This window comes from Siphateles boraxobius, unplaced genomic scaffold (genome assembly GCF_051911475.1).
Source record: "Siphateles boraxobius isolate OS27281-9 unplaced genomic scaffold, OSU_SipBor_1 30, whole genome shotgun sequence".
In the NCBI taxonomy this organism is placed as follows: Eukaryota; Metazoa; Chordata; class Actinopteri; order Cypriniformes; family Leuciscidae; genus Siphateles; species Siphateles boraxobius.
The window spans coordinates 18,504,716-18,527,620 of NW_027508920.1; the positions used below are offsets into that span (position 1 = coordinate 18,504,716).

At 37.7% G+C, this 22,905-nt stretch overlaps 2 protein-coding genes across 3 annotated transcripts in view; both read left to right on the forward strand.

Annotated features, from left to right (window-relative positions):
• The window catches only part of dvl3b (dishevelled segment polarity protein 3b), a 47,386-nt gene extending 45,607 nt beyond the window's left edge, over positions 1–1,779 (forward strand). The window contains exon 15 of the mRNA XM_077248448.1: positions 208–1,779. Within this exon, the coding sequence (XP_077104563.1) occupies positions 208–590 (383 nt within the window). The 3' untranslated portion in view covers positions 591–1,779. The remainder of the gene's footprint in view (positions 1–207) is intronic.
• Positions 1,780–4,752: 2,973 nt separating this feature from the next.
• On the forward strand, positions 4,753–21,413 carry ap2m1b (adaptor related protein complex 2 subunit mu 1b). Of its 2 annotated transcripts, none has more exons than XM_077248455.1 (11): positions 4,753–4,985; positions 7,988–8,102; positions 9,549–9,814; positions 10,798–10,880; positions 12,541–12,676; positions 13,324–13,468; positions 17,535–17,654; positions 17,738–17,873; positions 17,976–18,073; positions 19,065–19,176; positions 19,690–21,413. In XM_077248455.1, the coding sequence occupies exons 2-11, from the start codon at positions 8,029–8,031 to the stop codon at positions 19,822–19,824; spliced, it is 1,305 nt and encodes a 434-aa protein (XP_077104570.1). In that variant the 5' UTR covers positions 4,753–4,985; positions 7,988–8,028; the 3' UTR covers positions 19,825–21,413. The 2 variants fall into 2 exon arrangements, 1 of the variants encoding a protein (XP_077104570.1); XR_013210487.1 differs by having other exon boundaries at positions 4,786–4,985; positions 13,324–13,486.
• The last annotated feature ends 1,492 nt before the right edge of the window (positions 21,414–22,905 follow it).

The following is a 22,905-nucleotide window of genomic DNA, read 5'->3' on the forward strand; positions in this document are numbered from 1 at the left end:
ACAAGCTTGATAAAAATGATCATTCTAGAAGAAAATTTCAGATGGCACTTCGAGGCTTTTGCATCTGAACTATTCAGTCTTTCAGACTGCAAATAATATTTATTATCCTAACCCTGCATTCTACTCTTCCACCCTCATCCGTTTAGTGATGGAAAAGCGATATTTTAAACAAAGTCTCACATTTCCTTTGTTTGATTTCGCCCGCAGGTAGTCGAAGCACCGGCTCGAATCGCAGCGGTAGCAAGAACGACGCGAGCGCAGCGGCTGGAACGCAGGAGTCCGGGGGCCGATCTGGCAGTGGCAGCGAGTCCGAGAAAAGAGAGAAGGCTCCCAGCGAACGCTCTGCAGCACCCCCTAGCGAACACAGCGTGCGTAGCTCACACACCACCCGAAGCACACACTCTCACGCCCAGAGCCTGGTGTGTGTACCGCCCGGCCTCCCTCCACAGCCACAGACACCCGTGACGGCCGCACCGGGCTCTCCTCCAGACCGAGACCTGTCCTCGGTGCCACCCGAACTCACTGCCTCGCGCCAGTCCTTCCGCATGGCCATGGGGAACCCCAGCGAGTTCTTCGTCGACGTCATGTGATGTGCTTCAGGTGACCCAGAGGGCCGACTCAACATGCGCAGGCATGTGAAATCAAGAAAGAAAGATGGGGAGGAAGACCAGAAAGAGATGCATTGACGTTTTAGCTGGTGGAGCGCGCCGAGTGTCCCTCCTAATGTCCCTCCTGTGTCCTGTGGCTTGCACTTTCTTCAGTGAAGAAGACTGGAACAGATCACGTATCCCATCATGCCCTCAGAGACCGGAGTTCTCTGATTAATGGAGACTCTGTGGGATGCAGTGATGAAGTCTGAGTGAAGGTGAATGCTTGCTGGTTTTTGTGTACTTTTACCTGCATTTTATAATATTTTGTCCTCTGACCAGTTTATTATCCTCAAGCTACGATCTGTTTGTCAATCAAAGATAAACTAATTCAAGCGAAATGAAAGAAAAGCATGAGACATTGAGGTAAGAAAAGTGAGGTAATCTTCTACTTCTAAATCACCTTTTGCTTTGGATGGACAAATCATTTTTAATGATTTTAAAAAAGACAAACGCTATCAAAAGATAGAATATCTGGCAGTTATTTTGTATTTATGACTTTAATTTTCTGTCAATAATTGTGGAGAGTGAGAGAGTTAAAAAAAGAGAGTTTTTAAGTTTACAGACAGGACTTTTAAAGTCTGCCTTACCTTCGGGTTAAAATGAATTTTTTTAACATGACATTTTTTTTGTTTGAGTTTTTAATAACGTGAACCAATGAATTGTGCACAGTAAGATCAGTGACTTTTATTAATTAAGTAGCTCAAGTCAATTATGATTTGATGTTGATTTAAAGAAATTAATTTGGGAGATATTCAGTCCTGTACTATTATTCTTTGTAATATTCTACCTGTGAAGATCAAAATGGACCTTTAATGTTTCAATATTATCAGCAGCCCTGAATGAACCTGATGATGCACTATTATAATGTGATGACGAGCAGCTCTCTTCACTCTCTCACTCTTCCTCAAACAACACAGTACTTAATATGTTCATGTTTGTCATCATTAGCTATCAGCACTCTGCTTTATTGTTTCTCTGTAAACCTTTGATCATTTTTCTCAGATGCATTTATCATATGTTCAATTATTGGAAAACAGTATTAAATGGTTCAGTTTAATACTCACTGTACACTGTTTTATGACAAAACAAAACAAATTGTTTTATTTATAAATATAGTTTATTGCCTAAACACTGAGTTCTGGATCTTTCTGGGGTTTTTTGACATCACTGTAATTCTTTTGCAGTCATGAAGACAAAACAAGACCTTCTCAGGCGTGTGATCAGCTGTAGACAAATAAGAAAGAAATCTTGAACCACCCAACAATTATTATTATTATCATCAAAATATTTTTATTTGATTAAATTATAGAAATAGCTTACTATTGCAATACGTGCTATTGTAAAAGTATTTAATAATAATCATCATTATAATCATAAAACATTATAATAAAATATATGTTATAAAAAACTATTAATAGAAATATTGTTATTGTTAATAATAATTATTATATCATTATATATATATATATATTTTTTTTTTTTTTTTACAGAAAAACTGTAAAATTACAATCATTTTACATCATTTTACAATCATAAAATTACAAAATTACAATCGCTTCTCTTTGTTAACAGACTTCTAAACGATTCTCATTATAAATTTGGGAAGATGGTTGGCGCATGTTTTGTTTCCAAATGCAAATTATGCAGAGTTTGTGTGGAGTAGCAGTTTGTGAGTCGAAACTGAAAACATAATTTTATCACAGCGGTTGCGGTTTTTGATGATGGCATTAAGCCATATCTTGTTTTCACAACCAAAAGCTCAATGGTTTAATGTTTGAAAGCACATTAAGGCAAACATAAATGTTAGTATTGTACTTTTATTGTTGAAGTACACTACAAGTTCACATTCAATACAGTTAAGCTCTTCTTTTTCAAAAGCGGCTTCTTTACTCCTGAGTTCAGGGGACGTCAGCTGATTTCCACTCGCACTTTGTTTTAACGTGGTAGAGAATGATGGGTGGATTTTTTCTCATGAGAATATTTTCCCACAATGATTCTGACAGTCCGCCATAGTTTAATGGTGGAATATGTATTTCGTTCTCTTTGGCTGTCAGAAGAGCTGTTCTGTGATTTACAGTTTCATTGTATCAAAAGAAGATCCAGGGACAAGCTGTAATTTATATACAACTCAGACTGAACCAAATGATGAAGCATCTCGAGAAGATTCATAAAGGTTTGCCTTTCAGAGCATAAAAGAACGCGCTTCACATCTTATAAACAAACCTGTAACCTTAAGAATGAAACTTCAGCACGTAATCTGTCCTGCACTCTCTTCTGACGATAAATCCTATAAACCTCCATTGAAGGGATTTTTATGTGTGAAGTATTAGGGGTTTTTTTGGCAGCTAACACTAAAACATTCCCCAGGCATCCACTAATGGGATTTTCTGAAATGTATAAGCGGGCAAACAAGGAGCGATGTTACTAAACCATGGGGGCCTGAATTTATTTTGCTCTTAAAAATGTCTTGGATTCCAGAAAGCAGACAAAGAAGGAGGAGCAAAAGCCAGCAAAAAATCTGAAAATTTACAGTGCCGAAGAAAATGATATGATCTGTAATCCTTCATTTGATTCAATCACACAGCGAAAAACTCTCCTCCAAAACACACACATCTGGAGTCAAATCCCACCAGCAGTCTTCCCAGTTTATTTACACAAAACTTTAACGTTGAAGAAGTACACTCTAGCATACTTTTAAAAACAGTAATTATGGAAATAACATACTTTAAAAGAAAGTGTGAACTTCAAATATATTATAGTTTAAATTTATATTAAATCCAATTAAGAGTGCCTTTTTGACGCACTTAGAACTTTTTATATTTAATTTCATAATAACTTCTACCCCCGGTTTTGCAGACAAGGCTTGAGCCTAGTCCCAGACTAAAATGCATGTTTGAGCCGTATTAACCAAGCAACTTGCACTGACAAATCTTAAAATATGTCACTGCCACTGTTTCGTCTCAAGATGCACATCAGTTGTTTTTTTCTAAGGAACTTTTATAAAATCTTAAATGCCCTATATTGAACTAATCCTGGCCTAATCTAAGCCCTGACTGTGAAATGGGGCCATAAAATAATATATTATATTTAAATGTAATATTGAATAACACACTAGAAATCAAAATAAGTGTACTACTTTAAAGCACAAGATTATTAAAACAATGATTAAAGTAAAAAAGTGCTCTTTTAAAAAAAAAAGGTTTACTTAAGTGCATTAAGACACAAAAGTGTATAGGCTACTCTCCCTTGAGACTTTTATTTAATTAAAATATTATGTTATCTGTAAGTGTATTTTTTTTTAAAATATACTTTTTAGATTTGAAGTAGCCTACAATACAAATGCACGTTCAATACAATTAAGCATGCTTATTCTTCACAAGGGATGAACTTCATTTAGCACTTAATTATTTAGTTTCTAAATTATTATTTATTTAAACACATACATATAGCGGCCCCCAAAAGCACTGTGATCATTTTGATTTTGTTTGTTACCTGCCTTATCTACATCTCAAATGACATGTGGAGTGTCCCTTTAACCTGAATGACCTTATTTTCTTCTGCGGAGGTTGACAACTCACTTTAAGGTTGAAGTTCAGCAAATAACATTACCTCAGTCCGCATGAAAGGCATAATGCACTTTTTATAGGCTACGCAACCCTCCATTAAGAAAGAAAGAAAGAAAAAGAAGTGTATCGATGCCCAGCCTCGGTCATATCATGAAACCAACGTGTGTGTGTGTGTGTGTGTGTGTGTGTGTGTGTGTGTCCACTAAAATGGCAATAGGCCAATCTAAATAAATGTTTTGGTCCCCATGAGGAAAACAGCTTATAAGTCATTCTAACTTAAGTTTTTTGAAAATGTAAAAAATGTAGTAAGTTTTCTGTGATGTGTAGGTTTAGGGTATATAATATAGAATATAGTTTGTACAGTATAAAATCATTATGTCTAAGTCCCATAAATCATGAAAGTGTGTGTGTGCGTGTGTGTTAGGGGTAGGGTTAGTGTTTATTGGATAGAATAATAGAATAGTGTAAAGTATAAATATGTTTTTAACAGTATAAAAACCATTGTGTTTATCATGGAGAGTCCCCACGAAGAAACCGAGTATGTGTGTGTGTGTGTGTGTGTGTGTGTCGCGCTCGCGTCAGCTGACGGCTGCAGAGGGAGGGAGTAGCGGGCGACATCTTGGATTCATGAGTGAAGGGTGACCGCATCCTAAAACAGCAAATACTCTAAATTACTCTGAGCTTCGGTCAGAACCGAACACTTCTGTCTCTGCTGAGCTGAGCCGGTTCGGTCCGGTCCGGAGGTAGACACCGAGACAGACACGCAGAGGTGAGTGAGTGTGTGAGTGAGTGAAGACACCGGTCCGGTCAGTCGTGACACAACCGAGCTGGGCTAGTTAGTTAGCTTAACCAGCTAATTAGCCGGAGTCGGGGTGTTTTACGTTATAACGTTATTCACTAATGGAAACGTGTTAAATGAATAACGTGGATTAAATGGGATCCGTTATTTAAAGAAAACATAATACGTTTAAAATCGTGATGTCTGTGCGTTTGAATGGGAAGAGCTGTGGCTAGCGTCACATAACGTTACCTCTACTCTAACGTTACATTAATCAATTGCGTCTATTTCAGACAAACGTTTTACATTAAATAATTGTTTTTCATAATAAAACTATAATATGTAAAGTGGACTGAATGTGTTTGTTTATTAGTGTCTTAGACAGACAGTCTGCAGTGGGCTGTTCTGAGGCTCCATCCTCAAACATGATGGACGCGGCAGATTATTACATATCGATTAAAATCATTATGGAAAATAATAGAAATATTAATAATATCCCGGCCAGCATTGCCATGTGAACTCTTCTATTTTTCCATCAGCAGCCATGATGGTTGCAATGGAGCTGAGAATGACATCATCATCAAAATATGCATCATGTTCGAATGAATATTCTAATATATTCATATTGCACTGTAACTGGTGGTGTCCCAGTAACAATTACTAATGTTGTTGTGTCGAGTGGGTTGTAATCTTTAGTACAAGGACTCACGGTATATTAATATCACTCAATTTATTTCAGTGGTTACGCCAGCATAATGTTTAGGTTTATTTTGGTTTAGAATTACAACAGCTGTTTTCTGTTCCTGTTATTTTTCCACTTTGTTCAATGGCTGGGGTCCTGTCATCCAGAGAGATGAGTGTCAGTGGCTGAGGAAATGGCACTTTAACCCTGTAAAGCCTGACATGAAATAATAGTAAAATATTGAACCTTTATACAAAACATAAAAGTTTGCATGTTTTGTATCATATTTGATACATCAGGCTTTTATACCTGTTATAGTGTGATATTATGAGAATATGGATCTCATACTCGAGTAGGAGAAAATCACCTTCATTTAATTCAGTGGACAAAACTGAGGGAAAATATGCAATTTGGTGCAAATGCTGGCATTTATATGGCCAAAAAGTAAGATGAAATATTTTATATCTATAGCTTGTAATGTAAATCAATGAGGGGGGGAGGGGGGTTGGGTCCAATTATACTAAAAGTCTTTTACTTGCTAGAAAAGAACTATCAATTAGAAGGCAAGGCATGTAGTATTTTTTTGTCAGCAAGGTTTAGATTATATTGATAAGTTAAGTGGTCTTAGAAGTTGATGTATCAAATATAATTTAATAGGCTTAATTGGGTTAAGCATTGGTCTGGTAAATGAGTTTGAGGGCAGGGTTGGTACATTAGTTTGTAATTCTGAGGTCTTCTTGAAGCTCTACAGAGATTCACTCCAAATTGAAAATTCAGTCATTTTTCATCATCATTGTCTAAATACAAACAGCTTCAAGTGTAGCTTCAGCTACAAATACTTCCCAGCTTTATAAGGGGAGTGAATAGTTTTTGAAGCTCCAAAAAAGCGCATCCATCCATCATAAAAGTAATCCATACGGCTCCAGTGGATTAATAAATGCCTTCTGAAGCGAAGCGATGTTTTTTTTTTAAGAAAGATATACATATTTAAAACTTTATAAACAATAATCGCTGGCTTCTGGCAAAGGCCGTATGCGCGTTCACAAGAGAGTTGAGAGATACATCTAGGATGGCTTGAGGTGAGTGGCTAAAATGATGGTGCAATTTTCATTTTTGGTTGAACTATTGCTTTAATCACATACACGCTTTTACATACGATCTGATGAAAGAACGTTTGCATTTATGTTGGTGCGGTATGCTCATTTAGACTGGATTTTTCAGTAGCTTGATTACTATCCACCTTATTCCTGACGACCTTACTGCGTTTTGAATTATGGGTGGCACTTCCGGTTTGAGGAACTTCCATTAAAATAGGTTGAAACGAATCATTTCAAATCATAAGGTTGTCCTACAAATAAAGCTGATCCGTCAGTTTTGACTGGATGACCTGTCAATTTTCTTTCATGATTTATTGTCAGATATCATGAGAATAACATTATACTTGGTATTTTAACGTGACATTTTATAACAAGAACATCTATGGCAAGAGCTCTTTTCAGTCGCTGCTTTCTTTTCCTCATGATGATTTTCTTTTTTCCTTTTGCAATCCGCTGTATGAAATATGAAAAAGGACAACATATACTGCACATTTGTGGTCTGTTCTCCCAAATTTAATTTACAATATATTCCATTAATAATTCACTGGAATGCTTGAAAAATCTCTCGTTATTCTCCTCAAAATCCTCACGTCTCTTTCCAGGTTTGTTTTCACAGGTAAATGCAATTTATAATCTGTCAAAATGATGGAAATTACCTTGAAATAGTATCACGTTATGCTGAAGTTAATGAACATTTTTGATTAAGGTAACTATTTTTTTATTTAACCAAAGACTCGCGCTTTTAGTGTTATTTGGTCTGTTGAAAGTACCTTGTTGATGCTTTTACACTTTAAAATGTCCTTTTAATGTTGGATGGTTGAAGGGTGAGTAGATTAATGTCATCTCATTGTGACACTTTTAAACCTATTGCGTTCATAGAGCGAGCCTTTCAATGATTGTTTACAGCTTAACGGAAGTTACACCCATAATTCGCGCAAAGCTTCATGGGGCGCAGGAATACTGTGGATAAGGTGTATTTTTTAGGTCTTTCTAAACAGGATTGTAGGAGCAGGGTCTTAGAGGAAGATCTCCATGTGTTTTCAGCATCTTTGTGGTTGAGTTTTTTTTAATCTCTTGTTAAGCCTTAAGGATATATATATATTTTTTTCTATATTTTTTTTAATTTAAACTCAAAGATGTTTTTTTAAAACTCAAAGCAATTGGTCAATTATCTTCCCAGTGACTTGACAGCTTGGCTCTGCCTCTTTATTCAGTTTTCCAAAATGGCCCGTGAACACTGAGCAAGACCACCAGCATGATCGGAGGACTCTTCATCTACAACCACAAGGGCGAAGTGCTGATCTCCCGTGTCTACCGTGATGACATTGGGTAAGTCGGTGTGGTTTGTGAAATGTGTGTGTGGGTGTGTTTAGAAAATAGTTTTTAATTGCTTCAACAGGAAGTAGATCTAGGTTTTAACATCAGGGATAGGTGCTTGTTCATTTCAGCTCCTGTCTTTGTGCTCCTTTAAGCTCCTATCATTTGTTTGGGCTCTGTGGGAATAAAGGCACGCAAATGTTGTGACCCCATGTGTTTTTTCCCCCACCTGCACTTTCAGTAGGGATATAAAGAAAAAGGGGAGAGTGAGATCAAATAAAGAGGAGTTTTAGAACACGCCCTCTGATTGTGTGGAAGTTCCGTTCTGGAATATTCAGGCAATCGTCTTGTCATGGTCTGCACAGAGAAGGGTTGCTATGGATACAGTGGGTCTGTACATCGCTGCCAACTCGTACTGTCGCAGTGTGTGTGTGTTCATGCACGCTTGCAGGGCTGTGTGAGAAAGAGAGATCATTCGATGAAGTCGCAGTGCGTGTGCAAGTCGAGCATGCCTGGAGGAAAGGGAACTCTGGGATGGAGGAGAGAGGGGATGAAAACGTCTATGTAGTAAGGCTGTGCGATATTGACAGAAATAATATCTCAATATTTTCTGGGGTTTTGTCGATAACGATGATCAGACAATATTTTGCTGAGTGTGTTGTGTTATTGTGCTGGTACCTTGGCAGGTTTAAGACTGCCGTGAACAGCTGACTCCTAAAGTTTTTGTTATTATTCATATTTTTTGCGGTGGTTAGTTTAGCAGCAGTGATAAAAATTACATTTTCCAATACGTTTAAATAGAAGTTTACCTTTTATCTGCATTTTTACCTTTATAAGGGCATTTTTTTTCTTATCTAATTAAATGTAGCCATTTACTATCTCAAATTATGACATTTATTCAATAAATTCATTTAGAATAAGACACTATAGGGCTGTTACCAATCAAATGATATCTGTATCAACAAAATCCATTTTTGCAATGCAGAGGAAACAGAAGCTACATCTGAAGTCAAGCCAAGTCACCTTTATTTATATAGCGCTTTTTACAATACAAAATTGTTTCAAAGCAGTTTTACAGAGATAACAGGAAATTAATGTTGTAGTAGTACAAAATTAAATGTCCCCAACTAAGCAAGCCAAAAGCCAATGGTGACAAAGGCGAAGAAATGCAAAAAGGCAAATGAAGTGGCATTTAGATCTAAACAGACTGTTTAATGCAGTTCAGAGGTGACATAAATTAATTTAACCTGCAGTTACAAATGCATAATGTTTTGATGTTTTAAAAATAAAAAATTGATGATATATGAAATGATTTTAATATTGAAAAGATACTTTAATATGAAACTAAAACCACCAAAAAGTGGCGGCAATGAGCGGTTAATGAGCGAATCATTGAGCCATTCACTCAACTGATTCCTTCAAATGGACTGATACCCCATCCCATTGGTCTTTCTGCAGGAGGAATGCGGTGGATGCGTTCCGTGTGAACGTGATCCACGCGCGTCAGCAGGTGCGCTCGCCCGTCACCAACATCGCCCGCACCAGCTTCTTCCACGTCAAGCGCTCCAACATCTGGCTGGCTGCCGTTACCAAGCAGAATGTCAACGCAGCCATGGTGTTCGAGTTCCTCTACAAGATGTGTGACGTCATGACCGCCTATTTCGGCAAGATCAGCGAGGAGAACATCAAGAACAACTTTGTGTTGATCTACGAGCTTCTAGACGGTAACATGACTCCCTTTTACATCCAACAGAATTATTCTTACATTGTAATCCTTGCGTGTTGCTTGACTGTAACGTTGGTTGTACTGCAGTTCACTTCTTTGCCAGTTCCAGACACGAACTCTCCCGCAACTGTTGTGCTGTTGTTTTTTTAGGTTTTGATTTTTCTGAGATATTGACGAGAAAATCGAAGCCTAAAGAAAATACTGCACTGACAGACAGACATCGACCTCTGCGCCCTGAGATGGATGATGTTGATGTTGATTTGCATTTGAGCTCAAATCAACTCACATCTGTTTATAGAGTGCTTCATACATTACAGATTGTTTCACAGCAGCTTCATCACTGTAATAAACTGGAAAATAACAGTGTCAATTCAAAGTTATTCAATTATGAAACGCCTTCAATTTCAGCTATAAAGCAGCTTTACAGAACTGTGTCATGACTGATATTGTACCATAACCTTAAAATCCCTTGTGATGCCTGATGTTTTAGACTCCATGGCATGGATTGGTGAGCATAGTTTTCTTTCCTGCTTTGACTTTTCTTTTTTTGACAGCCAGTAACTGTTTAAGCTACTTTACTTCCCTTGCCTTCCCTATAAAACCTCACTTGACAGACTTTACACTGGACTGATGCAATAATGACACATTTTTAGAATAAATTCCAGCCAGATTGCTGGGAAAGTATATAAAATATAAGCATTAGTGCATTATAGTTTAAAGGTCTAAAAGTCTCTCTTCAATGATTTTGAGTTTTGTTTAAACCGCAGATGTGCCATGGCCCGATGTGTGCTCTAGAAACAGCGGTATTCTTCTTGCTTCCAATTCTACACAAACCCTCGAACCTTCCATAAAATAATCTTCTATGAAGTTCAATAAGGTTGAGGCGAAGATCCTCCATGATCCTCTTCATGGACTTGAAGAGCAATGCTGCTGTATTAGTACAACACATACTCATAGTTTTTCTCTTTGGCCTCACTATAGAGATCCTGGATTTTGGGTACCCCCAGAACTCTGAGACCGGAGCCTTAAAGACCTTCATTACTCAACAGGGTATTAAGAGCCAGGTACGTCCTGCTTGACACACCAGGATATGGTTCATTTGGTTTTGTAATATGCTTTATGAAAATTGACACCGTTAACGTACCTTTAGCAGAAGTGTGGAAATCTGAGTTTATGGAGCACAGCCTTTATTGAACCATGTGGAAACTGAAATGTGTGTTAATGTTTTTGGAACCCTCCTCTTCACATAACCGCTCACCACGTGACTGATGACCTGTAACTCACCGCGTCCAGCATCATGTAAGCACAGTTATTCTTTTACAGTTCTAGAGTTCAGTAGTGGCATTTTTTGTAGGCCAGCCTGGAAGTTAGCATCACTCTGGTTCCCTCAATAAAACCCCAATGGGATTTTTCCATTGGCTTTTGGATTGTTGCAGAAAATGACTTGCACGTTATTACACAATTCTTCGTCATCTTCACAGGTGAACACAATAGGGATGCTCATAATTAACTGGTTAACTGACAGTAAGAATTTTGACTGATTAATACTTACGGTTAAAAAACGGCTGCAAGGTTGAAAATATGCTATAGCCTATATATAAAATTGTGTTTTTGAGAGAGAAACCCCCCCCAGATAATTTGCATATAAGTCGCATTTTATTATTGCATCAATGTAAAATACCGGTAAATAAAGCAAAATATTTACAAGCATTTCAAAGATTACAAACATAGCTAGAGGCTTTTTTAGGTTCCCTCACGTTAAATGCATTCAGAACTGAACGAGAATGAAAAATAAACGTCAATCCAAAACAAATTTAATTTAAAGCATTTAAATTAAACCTGTGTTGGGCTCACATAGACAACCTCGCTCATTCGGAACAAATCCAAATGTTTCCATATTCGCTTGTATCTGGATGTGAACTATTATTTATCTATATAAACTAGGCTTTGAACTTCACTCGTGTTCCAATATCCGTGTAAAACATCATCCTCGTCCGTCACAAAATTGCACCAAAACTCAGCATATAGCCTACTAATTGTGGCAGTTTTGTTTTCTTTTATTTTGTTAATATGTTAATTTAAGTGAATTATATTTTGCTCATTTATTATGTATGATTGTACTTTGTTTTTCTCTCTTCACAGAAGCGCTGCAGGTGCGTGATGTGACAGTGTGTGAATCTGTTCAACTGTTGTTTGTTGCAGTCACATGACATCACCACCATTACGCTTCTGGCAACTCTTTATCTAAAAAAACATTCCCTGAAAGGTCGAGTTATAATAGTTTGCTAGGGCCAATTATAAATACGGGGCTGTGAAAGCGGCTTGTGAGTAGATGAGTTCACCTGTTCGATGTGATGACTTTTAATGTCCCCGACAATCTCTATAGTCCCATTTAGAAGCTTTAAATAAAACCACAAGGTTGTGTATTTTATGATGTTGAATAAAACACAAAACTATTTTGAGCTTGTGTTCATCACAGACCTTACTTCAGGCGTTTAACCAAAATCCCATTCAACAAACCCATTGACTTCAGGACGATGGAGCCAGAAGTGCTAAAATTATAATTGTTTCCAGTTTTTGGTCTACAAAAGTGTCATCCCTGCAGCGCTTTATACCTCACATTTATATTTTCAATTATATTTTTCCATGACACCTCATAATGTGTAGTATACAAATTTTCTGGCTTGTTTTTTGTGCTAATGTTTTTTTGCACGTTCCTCTCAGACGAAAGAGGAGCAGTCTCAGATTACCAGTCAGGTGACTGGACAGATCGGCTGGAGACGCGAAGGCATCAAATATCGCCGTAATGAACTCTTCCTGGATGTTCTGGAAAGTGTGAACTTGCTGATGTCACCTCAGGGTGAGTGTTCCTGTCTTCTACTGGCCAAATAGTTACAATACATTCATGGTTGAGAATTACAGTACTACTAATTTTACTATCATCCATCTCTGTGTAATGAAACTGCACATGAATGAAGAATGAATGAGGCGTTTATGTAGCGCTGTACACCCCAAAGCACTTAACAATCATATCAGAGGTCTCCTCAACCACCACCAGTGTGTGGCATCCAGTTGCATGATGCGACGGCTGCCACAGAAAAACAGCGTCAGTGCGCTCACCACACACCAGCTATAGGTGGAGAGGAGAGAGAGTGATATAGCCAATTCAGTGGATAGGGATTATTTGGAGGCCATGATTGATAAGGGCCAATGGAGGGAATTTGGCCAGAATTTTGCCTTTACAAGAAGTGCTGTTGGATTTTTTTTAAAGACCACAGAGAGTGAGGACCTCGGTTTAACGTCTTATCCGAAGAATGGTGCTTGTTACAGTAAAGTGTCCCCGTCACTAAACTGGGGCCCCTGCTAGCCTCACTAACACCTCTCCCAGCACCACCCTAGTTTTCCCAGGAGGTCTCTCATCCAGGTACTTCGCTTCAGTAAGCGCCTTGGGTTACAGGGTGATATAGCGGTGGCGATAGTGATTGTATTCTGTGCGTCTGTGTGCAGGTCAGGTGTTGAGTGCCCATGTGTCAGGGCGTGTGGTGATGAAGAGCTACCTGAGTGGAATGCCAGAATGCAAGTTCGGCATGAACGACAAGATTGTCATCGACAAGCAGGGCAAAGGTGGCACTACTGATGACACAGGCAAGAGGTGAGTTGGATCACACTCGTATGGAAATATGAGGAATGCTGTGGTGAGTAAACCGTTGAACGAGAGGTTGTTGTTTTTTATTTACTAACTGCCATGTAAAATTCTACTTTAAAAAAATTAAATTGAATCTAGCATTAGCATTTGTATCTCTATTTCACAAACCTCCTGCAGGTCTATAATGAGACCCTAGAGGTTCACAAACCCACATTTGAGAACCTGAATAAAACAATAAAAAGAGTTAACAAGTAACACTGCACTGCTGATATATACAGGTGAAACTCAAAAAATTAGAATATCGTGCAAAAGTTATAATTTTGATGATTATGGCTACAGCTTATGAAAACCCCAAATTAAAAATCTCAGAAAATTTGAATATTACATAAAGTCAATTAAAAAAAGGATTTTAAATACAGAAATGTCGCCGGCCCTCTGAAAAGTAAAATCATGCATATGTATATAGTTATATATACTAAATATATTAGTTTCACCTTTTAATTTGAATTACTGAAACACATGAACTTTTGCACGATATTCTAATTTTTCGAGTTTCACCTGTATTTTTTATATATTTTTCAATCCCTCCCCTGCAACCACCTGTCAAATAGTTATAGTTGTCAGTCATGTGACTGGCGCAGAGACCTGGAGGGTAAACCATTCACTGAACTAGGCCTAGGCCTGTACATTTTTCATGCGTTTCAAGCCACGAATATTTAGATCACCTCTCAAAAACAAAGATATGTGAACAGACTGCAAGTTTTGGGCACTTGCGATCCATATTCAGCTCCTGCTGCAGTATTTCAATCACTAAAAACAGCAGGACATCCTAAAACACTTAATGTGAAAAACACTTAACATGCCCTAATGTACTAAGACGGTGATGTTATAATATCAAATTCAATATACACTTTATTGATGATGCATACTATATACAGGCAAGCATGAATTCAGAGTATGACTAAAAAAATTAATTTTACATCAATAGAAAATGCTTAATGTTAAACTTGAACTCTGTTCATATTTTGGGTTGATCTGCTTACCTTTACAATAGCATGTTTTATTAATAAGGTGTGTACTGAATTTGGTCCTCTAATATTACTGTCTTAATGCATTAGGCCATATTAAGCACATTCTTTATCATGGTTTTCTATGGGAAAACTCTTAACATGGAAGTTAGCGTGTAGCATTCATATGCTTGCCTGTATATAATAAGCATCATCAATAAGATGTGTACTGAGTTAAGTCTTTTGTTTAGTACAAACCGGCTGGGAAGTAGAGAAAAACTTAGTTTTGCCCTCCATGTGGTCATTCCTATAAGTGTGTAACGTCTAAGAATAGGAACTTTTCACTGTACAGTCAATTCCTGACTAAGTAAATCCTGTTGAATGTTTTACATGGAAGTGCATCACTTTGTTGAAGTAAAGCCATTTCATGTCGACTTTAAGGACTAAATCATTTATAGGATATGCTATAATCATATTTTGATTATAGCATCCTTCTCAGCATAATTTTTGTTAAAGCCTAATCAGCACCCAGAAGTACAAAAGTGCTGAAAGGTAAGATATGCCATGAAGTGCAGAACATTTGACCACGATAATTACAGGAAGTCTCACGTGGAGCAAATTCGTTCTCCCTGGTTCCATTATTTTCTGTAACACACCATCTTAGTCTCTCTCTCTCTCTCTCTCTCTCTCTCTCTCTCTGTCTGTCTCTCTCTCTCTGTCTGTCTCTCTCTCTCTGTCTCTCTCTCTCTCTCTCTCTGTCTCTCTCTCTCTCTCTCTCTCTGTCTCTCTCTGTCTCTCTCTGTCTGTCTCTCTCTCTCTCTCTCTCTCTCTCTCTGTCTCTGTCTCTCTCTCTCTGTCTGTCTCTCTCTCTCTCTCTCTCTCTCTCTCTCTGTCTCTCTCTCTCTCTCTCTGTCTCTCTCTCTCTCTGTCTCTCTCTGTCTCTCTCTCTCTCTCTCTCTCTCTGTCTCTCTCTCTCTCTCTCTCTCTCTCCCTGTTGCCTTTTGTGCTGGTAGGTATTTGTATCTTTACTGAGGAATGTTTTGAGGTGCCGTTTGTTTTAGCCCTTTATTTTTTGTGCCTCTCTCCTCTCTCCCGCTGGACTACAGTGAGTTGGGAGGCAGGTAGTGTAACTCTCACTCCGGACATCACCTGATCTATCACCTTCACTCAGCTGTTTGTCCGCTATCTTTGTGTCATGCCATCAAACGTCTCTATAAAGATGATCTTTTTGCATGGGATGACACTGCTTTTGCCTCCTGATATGTGAGCGAGGTGTTTAGCAGCTTTAAGTGAAGGAGCGTAGCTTTTTCTGTAGTTCATTTGTCTTGTCTCATACCGACAGTCTTTCCCCTGTCTTGTTTGACTGAAGAACCTCTGACCTGAACTGATAGCCACTCTCATTAGAGTTTGTGTTAAAGTTGATATCTTTCCTTGTCACCCCTCTGACCACAACGCCTCTGACCACAGCATAAGGCTTTATTTCTTCTTATCTGTTATCGGCAAATCACAGATCTTGCAGTTTTGTTGTGGTCACAGTGCTAGAAACAAACACCCTTCCCAACATAATGGCAGTATAAAAGACATGATGTTGTGCATTATGGGTAATAGAGGTTGGCGGTATGACCAAAATCTTGCATAATCTAGTAACTGTATGTATTACAATATACACTACCATTCAAAAGTTTAAGGGTCAGTATGATATTTTTGAAAGCAATGAATACTTTTGTTCTGCAAGGATGCATTTAAGTGATCAAATGCGACAGAAAATATATTTATAATGTAACAAAAGATTTAAAATAAATGCTTTTCTTTTGAACGTTCTATTTATTCTTGGGGGGGGAAATGCATCACAGTTTCCACAAAAAATAAAGCAGCACTACTGTTTTCAACATTGATAATAATAAGAAATGTTTCTTGAGCAGCAAATCTGCATATTAGAATGATTTTTGAAGGATCATGTGACACTGAAGACTGGAGTAATGATGCTTAATTCAGCTTTGTATCCTGGATATAAAATGTAATTTATTTTAAAATAAATGACAATGGAAAAATATTTATTTTAAATTGTAATAATATTTCACAATATATCTGTTTACTGATTATTATTATTATTATTATTATTTTAAATTAAATAAATACAGCCTTAGTGTGTATAAGAGACCTTTATCGACCTCAAAACTTTTGAAGTGGTAGTATATTTATTTTTAATGGAAATCAAGTAAAATGGTTTAGAAAACATTTTTTTTACTATGTCCTTGTTACACATGTTACATGTATTTACTGTAATTACATGCATGCACCAAACACATGCATACACTGTCAATTAATATTACTCTGTACTTAAATGTGAAATGTGGAGAATAATATCATCAAAAAAAATACTCTGTAACAAGGACACCTTTAAATAAAGTGTAACCTGGTTTAGATATTGAATAAAACTTGTTTTTTTGATGATTCACTGAATGAAAAATAATTTATTTCGGATCTTGAACATTTACTCGGTTGTTACTGTAACAAACTGTCACATTATGCGACGCAAGTACACAAAACAAATTTGACTAAGTTCAAAATGTTATAAAGTACTCCACATAACAAATTAAAATCTCTATAGAATTATAATTACAATAATTAATGCACTAAGTCGCGAGGTTGCTTTACATCGTAAACGATCTAAAAATCCACCTTTTGTTGTGCCTAACACATCTTAACACATTTTGACTTGTTTGGGACACGTCACACTTTGTATTTTCACATTATTCATTATTCATCACTAACATTTTAACACATAAATTAGCCCTTCACTAGTAGCCATCTAAATATATGTCTTGCGTTATATCAAAATCTCTACCAGTTGGCACTTTTCTACCGTCACACAGTATACCATCATGCCACCCACCCTTAATGAGTAGTGTGTGTGTGTGTGTGTGTGTGTGTGTGTGTGTGTGTGTGTGTGTGTGTGTGTGTGTGTGTGTGTGTGTGTGTGTGTGTGTGTGTGTGTGTGGTCTCTCTGCAGTCTGCTCATTGCTTCATCGTTGTGTCTCTCTCCTCTGTGTCCCCTGCTGCAGTGGGAAACAGTCCATAGCGATCGATGACTGCACGTTCCACCAGTGTGTCCGTCTCAGCAAGTTTGACTCCGAGCGCAGTATTAGCTTCATCCCTCCCGACGGAGAGTATGAGCTCATGAGGTCAGTGAAGAGTGTGTGCACGTGTATGTCTGTGCTGTGTGACACACATCCGCAAGCACACAATGACAGTGGCCTTGTCTCAGGTACCGCACCACTAAAGACATCATCCTCCCCTTCCGCGTAATCCCATTGGTCCGTGAGGTGGGCCGCACCAAGCTGGAGGTAAAGGTGGTGATCAAGTCCAACTTCAAGCCCTCCCTCCTGGCACAGAAGATAGAGGTTAGACGTACAGCAGAAATAACCTTCATTAGTTTTAAAATGACAGATGGACGTGCTATATTGGTTGTACATGTTGTGTAAATCACGGTTGTGTCTCTACAGGTGCGCATTCCTACTCCACTTAACACCAGTGGGGTTCAGGTCATCTGTATGAAGGGAAAAGCCAAGTACAAAGCCAGTGAGAACGCCATTGTTTGGAAGTACGGCTTGAGTTTTTTTATCTCAGCACCTGTATAAGTTCATTATCTTCATTTGCATTTTCATCTGTTTTGGCATGAGTTTTGCCCTGTGCAGATGGTGAGACATTTGTTTCAGTGTCTGGGATAAAGTAATCAATACTTGACAAGGTAAACAGGGATCAGGCCATTCTCACATCACCCTCAAAATGTTCGGTTTCATATCCCACTGAAAATTACATGCAGAAATAAAGTTTGCCTGTGTTGTGTCTGACAACACATTATATTTCCCCACTATTTAGTTTTACCTTGAGTGAAGATTTGATAAAAACCAAACTTGCTTCAAGATGTATTAAACTGTGCTCCAACTGTGAAGGAAAACCTGAGAATAGTGGAGAATTTTAAGTTTGTTTCAGGACCGTAAGTCAGGAAAATTATTGTATTTAATCCATCCATCCGCCCGTCCTTACAATAATTAATAGAATCATATAAAAATATTAATTCCAAGGATTGGTTCCTGACATATAAATGAAATTCCTTATCAAAATTGTCTTTAAGTCGTGATGAGATTGCGGCAGATCTTTACTTCCATGTTATGATGTACATTGTAGTGTGTAACGGACAATTGAATAAGAAAAAATGTAGAGCATGGACTTGGTTTCTTGGATCAGTTGTTGATTGGATGTTGAGATGTGAACGTGAGCTTGCAGGGGCGGGTTTAAGCGACTAAATGATCCTACGTATGTTTTCACAAGAAGATCCAGTAATGTCATTTTGATAAAAATTACGAGGTTAGTTTTCTTAAAAAATGAAATGTACATGAACGAATGTTTCACACTAAGGTCTATTACATGCATTTAGAAAATAAATAGGGTGAATTTATTTCATGCCCTCTTTAAAAATACTCACGAACAACTGGAAAAGCCATGTGAATTGATTGATCAAAAAGGTGTTGAATATCAATGGCCTGCAATGCTTTGCATGGAGCTGATTTTGGTTGTTTTTTCTTTTGTAGGATCAAGCGAATGGCTGGTATGAAGGAGTCTCAGATCAGCGCTGAGATTGAGCTGCTACCCACTAATGACAAAAAGAAGTGGGCTCGCCCACCCATCTCAATGAACTTTGAGGTCAGCTTGAATCCCTGAAGAACCCCAACCTCTTTCATACATGATGCCGACATTGACTTAAAACACACTTCTTGTTCAGGATGCTCTGTGATTATTCTACAACAGCATATTCTCTAAAAATGGATTGGAAATGTTTGTTCTTGTTCTGTTAACTGGCACACTAGTTATGCTGAAACAATAGTATACCAGTTTGGGGTAACACTGTACAAAAATGTCTCATATGATCATCAGTTATAATATATATTTTTTCATAATTTATTAACCGTTGTTAATGTTAATCAATAAAAATTGGTTCACAGTGCATTGAATAATGTTAACAGATACAACTTTTAATCTTAAAAATGTATTAGTAAATCCTGAGATACAGCATTGATTAATCTTAATGTTTACAAATGAAACCTTATTGTAAAGTGTTACCGTGTTCTGTTTAGAAATGTTGTCTTTAGATGGATGATTTTCTTTAGGCAGTCTCTGTTTAACCAAGCTAAGTGTGAATTTTCTGTCCCTTTCCAGGTACCTTTTGCTCCGTCAGGACTGAAAGTGCGCTACCTGAAGGTCTTCGAGCCGAAGCTGAACTACAGCGACCATGATGTCATCAAATGGGTGCGTTACATCGGCCGCAGTGGCATCTATGAGACCCGCTGCTAACAGCAGCCCCTCCGTGAGGAGGGGGGAGAGACGTAGACCAATAGATGGGCGGGATAAACAGAGGACGAGGAGAATGGAGTTATTCATTGTCTCACTCTCCCCTCCCTCCCTCCACTTTTTATACGGGGCTCTGATCACAACGAAAGCATCAACAAAGGGAAACACTAAAAGAACATCTAAAACCTCACAAATCCAAACAAATGTGCCCTTCAGAATAAAACGTAGTTCATCTGCAATGATTAAAAATAGTTTATCCTCATGAACGCCCTCCACTTGCTATGAGATGAGATGTAAACCCCCACTCATTTCTCCTTTCTAATTCTTCCACAACATGCATTCCAGACCCCCAGTCCCCATTGATTTCCAGCTAATGTGGGGCCCATTTCATGGCGTGATTAGCACTGAACCTGTGTTCCTGCTCACAGTGTGGCCATTTCCTGCTCCTTAGTCCCTGTCTGCTAATCTGGACCCTGGAAACATTACCCTTCATGCTTCATTTTTGTAGTGGTCCCTCCTAAGAGTATTAGTTAGGTATCGTCCACGTTCTTGTTCTCAGTGAATTGATGTAAATGTTAAGCCAATGGCCCCACAATGTTCTTGAGCGTAAACTTTCCATTGTCCATAAAAATGGTTTTACGTACGCAAGTTACCATTTTGTCTTAATTTTTTTTTGTCTAAATATAAAATAATTTTTCAATGTGACCAAAATGAGGGTCGAGGATGTTTGAATTAAAGCCACAAATCGTACTAATGCTTAAGTCCAGCTGTCTGTGTGCATATCCAATACTAAAACCACCTCCGATTCAGGCGAGTTTTAGCTTTTATTTGGTGTCATATAGTGACTGGTGTGTACGTGTGTGGGTCAGGGGTCCCCAACATCTCTCAGGGACTTTGCATTTGTGAGCTTAGCACTTCTTTCCGTCACACTTCAACTTTCATCATCATCTACCACTTTGTTTGATTGACTGAAGTTTACCGGTTGTCAGTCGTTGGATCGGTGAAATCTCTCAACATTTCTCCTGAGATTACTTTGCCTGCAAATGCAACTTCAAAAAGATGCATTTTACTAAATACTTTAGAGAGGGGCTAGAATATTAGGGAGTCCCTCGGATGGTTCCTAGGGATGATCTCTAAACCTCTTTCCTTAGTCTTGATCTAAGGCAGGAGATTTTGGAGATGTCAAAACATATAAGCTGTGTCTGCCTTTAAGGTCTAGAACACTGTGCCGGCTCCTTTCATGTGCATGACAACTCTTCACTCCGTGCAAGACGCCGGAGGATTTATCTTAATGCCAAGGCATTTTGGTTGAACAGCACAGAGATGGAAGCACAGTTTAGTCGACAAACACTAATGTCTGCCCTCGACATTTGCGCCATCTACGTTATGTGTTAGACAACACTACAAACTCGACCCTGCAGATTTAAGTGTGCATCATCTTGAACGCTTTGGTCATCAACTTACACTGTCTGACCTCAGTGTGTTTCAGCTCTGAGAGATGATGAGGCTCCTTTTCGAAGTGTATCGTCTTCATTTGGTAACTCTGTGATGTTGTCTCAATCCTAATAAAATGGGTAATCAATTACTCTTAATGGAGTTAGTGTTTATTTATATATTTTATAAATATTGTTCCATGTGTATGCCATTTTAAATAAGGTATTCAAGTCTTCTCAATCTTCACTCAAAAAATTAACTTTTGCCTCTTGTTAAATTTAATTAATTAAAATAAGCAAGAGTAACACAATTGTTTAATATTTTATCACAACTTAATTTAATTGTGTTCAATCAACCTAATATATTTAAAACTGAAGTTAACTTAATTAATTTGTGAGAAAACTACATGAATCATTTTTGTTGACAACTAACTGGGCAGTGGATCTGTAGTTCCCAGCATGCTTTGCAAGGGACTGCATTAGGAGGGTAAATTTAGGGATTAAAGTGTTATTTTATTTGTTTTTCTGTAAATGGAAAGATGTTGTTAGTTAATGTTAATATTTAATATTCAGTAATGTTAGAAACTTAGAAGACTTTCTGTAATGTTTTTGAATTTTGTGGTTACCATTATGCAGAAGAGTGGTGACTGATTAGTTTAGGGCTGTGGGCGCTCAATATACTCTATGCATTAAACCTCATTTGCAGACCTGCATAAGTAATATTCAATATTACTCTGTAAAAAAGTGGTTTTAATTAAACTGAACACTAGTAGCTCCTATCATTGGAAATAACTGTAGAGTCAAATTAGCCAAAATTATAATGTTGGCGATTTTAGGCAGGGCAAAAATTAAATATAGTCAACCTGACACAACTTTATCTAGCAGGAATGACTAAATTAATTTAAGTTCATACAACAAGATTAACAAATAATTTCAAACAAATTAGATTTTGTTGGAAAAATCTAATTCATTTTTGTGGAAAAGCTTTCCTTAATTTAATTAAGTTCGTTCAACAGCTTATTTTTTCGAGTGTTTGTCACGATTGACAATTACGAATTCTTCATTAAATGTTTGGTTTGTATATACCCAAGGATGTGAATCTAGATATCTATGCAGAAATATCCATTCAAAACAAGCATTTGGAGGTTTTCTAGTTCACTATCAGTAGACCCGGTGAATCTGCAGTAAACCTCTTTCTGGAAGTTTTATGGATGGGTTTAAATATGGATTTATATTGGGCACAGTGTACTGTACTACTCTATATGCTTTTAATCAACTTTGCCAAAATATTAAATATGCGAACACACAAGCTGGAAGAAATGTGTAGAACGTTGTAAATCATTATCAAGATATCTGTGGAGGAATCTGCATCAACCACCCAAACCCTCTGCATGAGTGAGACTTGTGTGTGAACAGCCTTTCATGTTCAATGGCTTTGTTTAGTACAAGAAGTAAAGGAGCTTTGGTCAAACACATCAAGAGTTCTGTGTAACATCAATCTGTTTGGATGGGTGGCACAAAAAATACTGTTTCTCAAGAATGAACCACGTAAAGTCTGACATTAGGCTTATAGGGAGGAAATTAAATTTCTGTCTTCATTTACTCGGCCTCGTGTCGTTCTGAACCTGTATGACTTGTTTTGTCTTCTGTG

Excerpts from the sequence above, each read along its gene's own strand:
- ap2m1b (XM_077248455.1), top strand. The coding sequence starts at position 8,029 with ATGATCGGAGGACTCTTCATCTACAACCACAAGGGCGAAGTGCTGATC. Across the intron at positions 17,655-17,737 it reads GGAGAGTATGAGCTCATGAG|GTACCGCACCACTAAAGACA; the intron begins GTCAGTGAAGAG and ends GCCTTGTCTCAG. Across the intron at positions 17,874-17,975 it reads TCCTGGCACAGAAGATAGAG|GTGCGCATTCCTACTCCACT; the intron begins GTTAGACGTACA and ends GTGTCTCTACAG.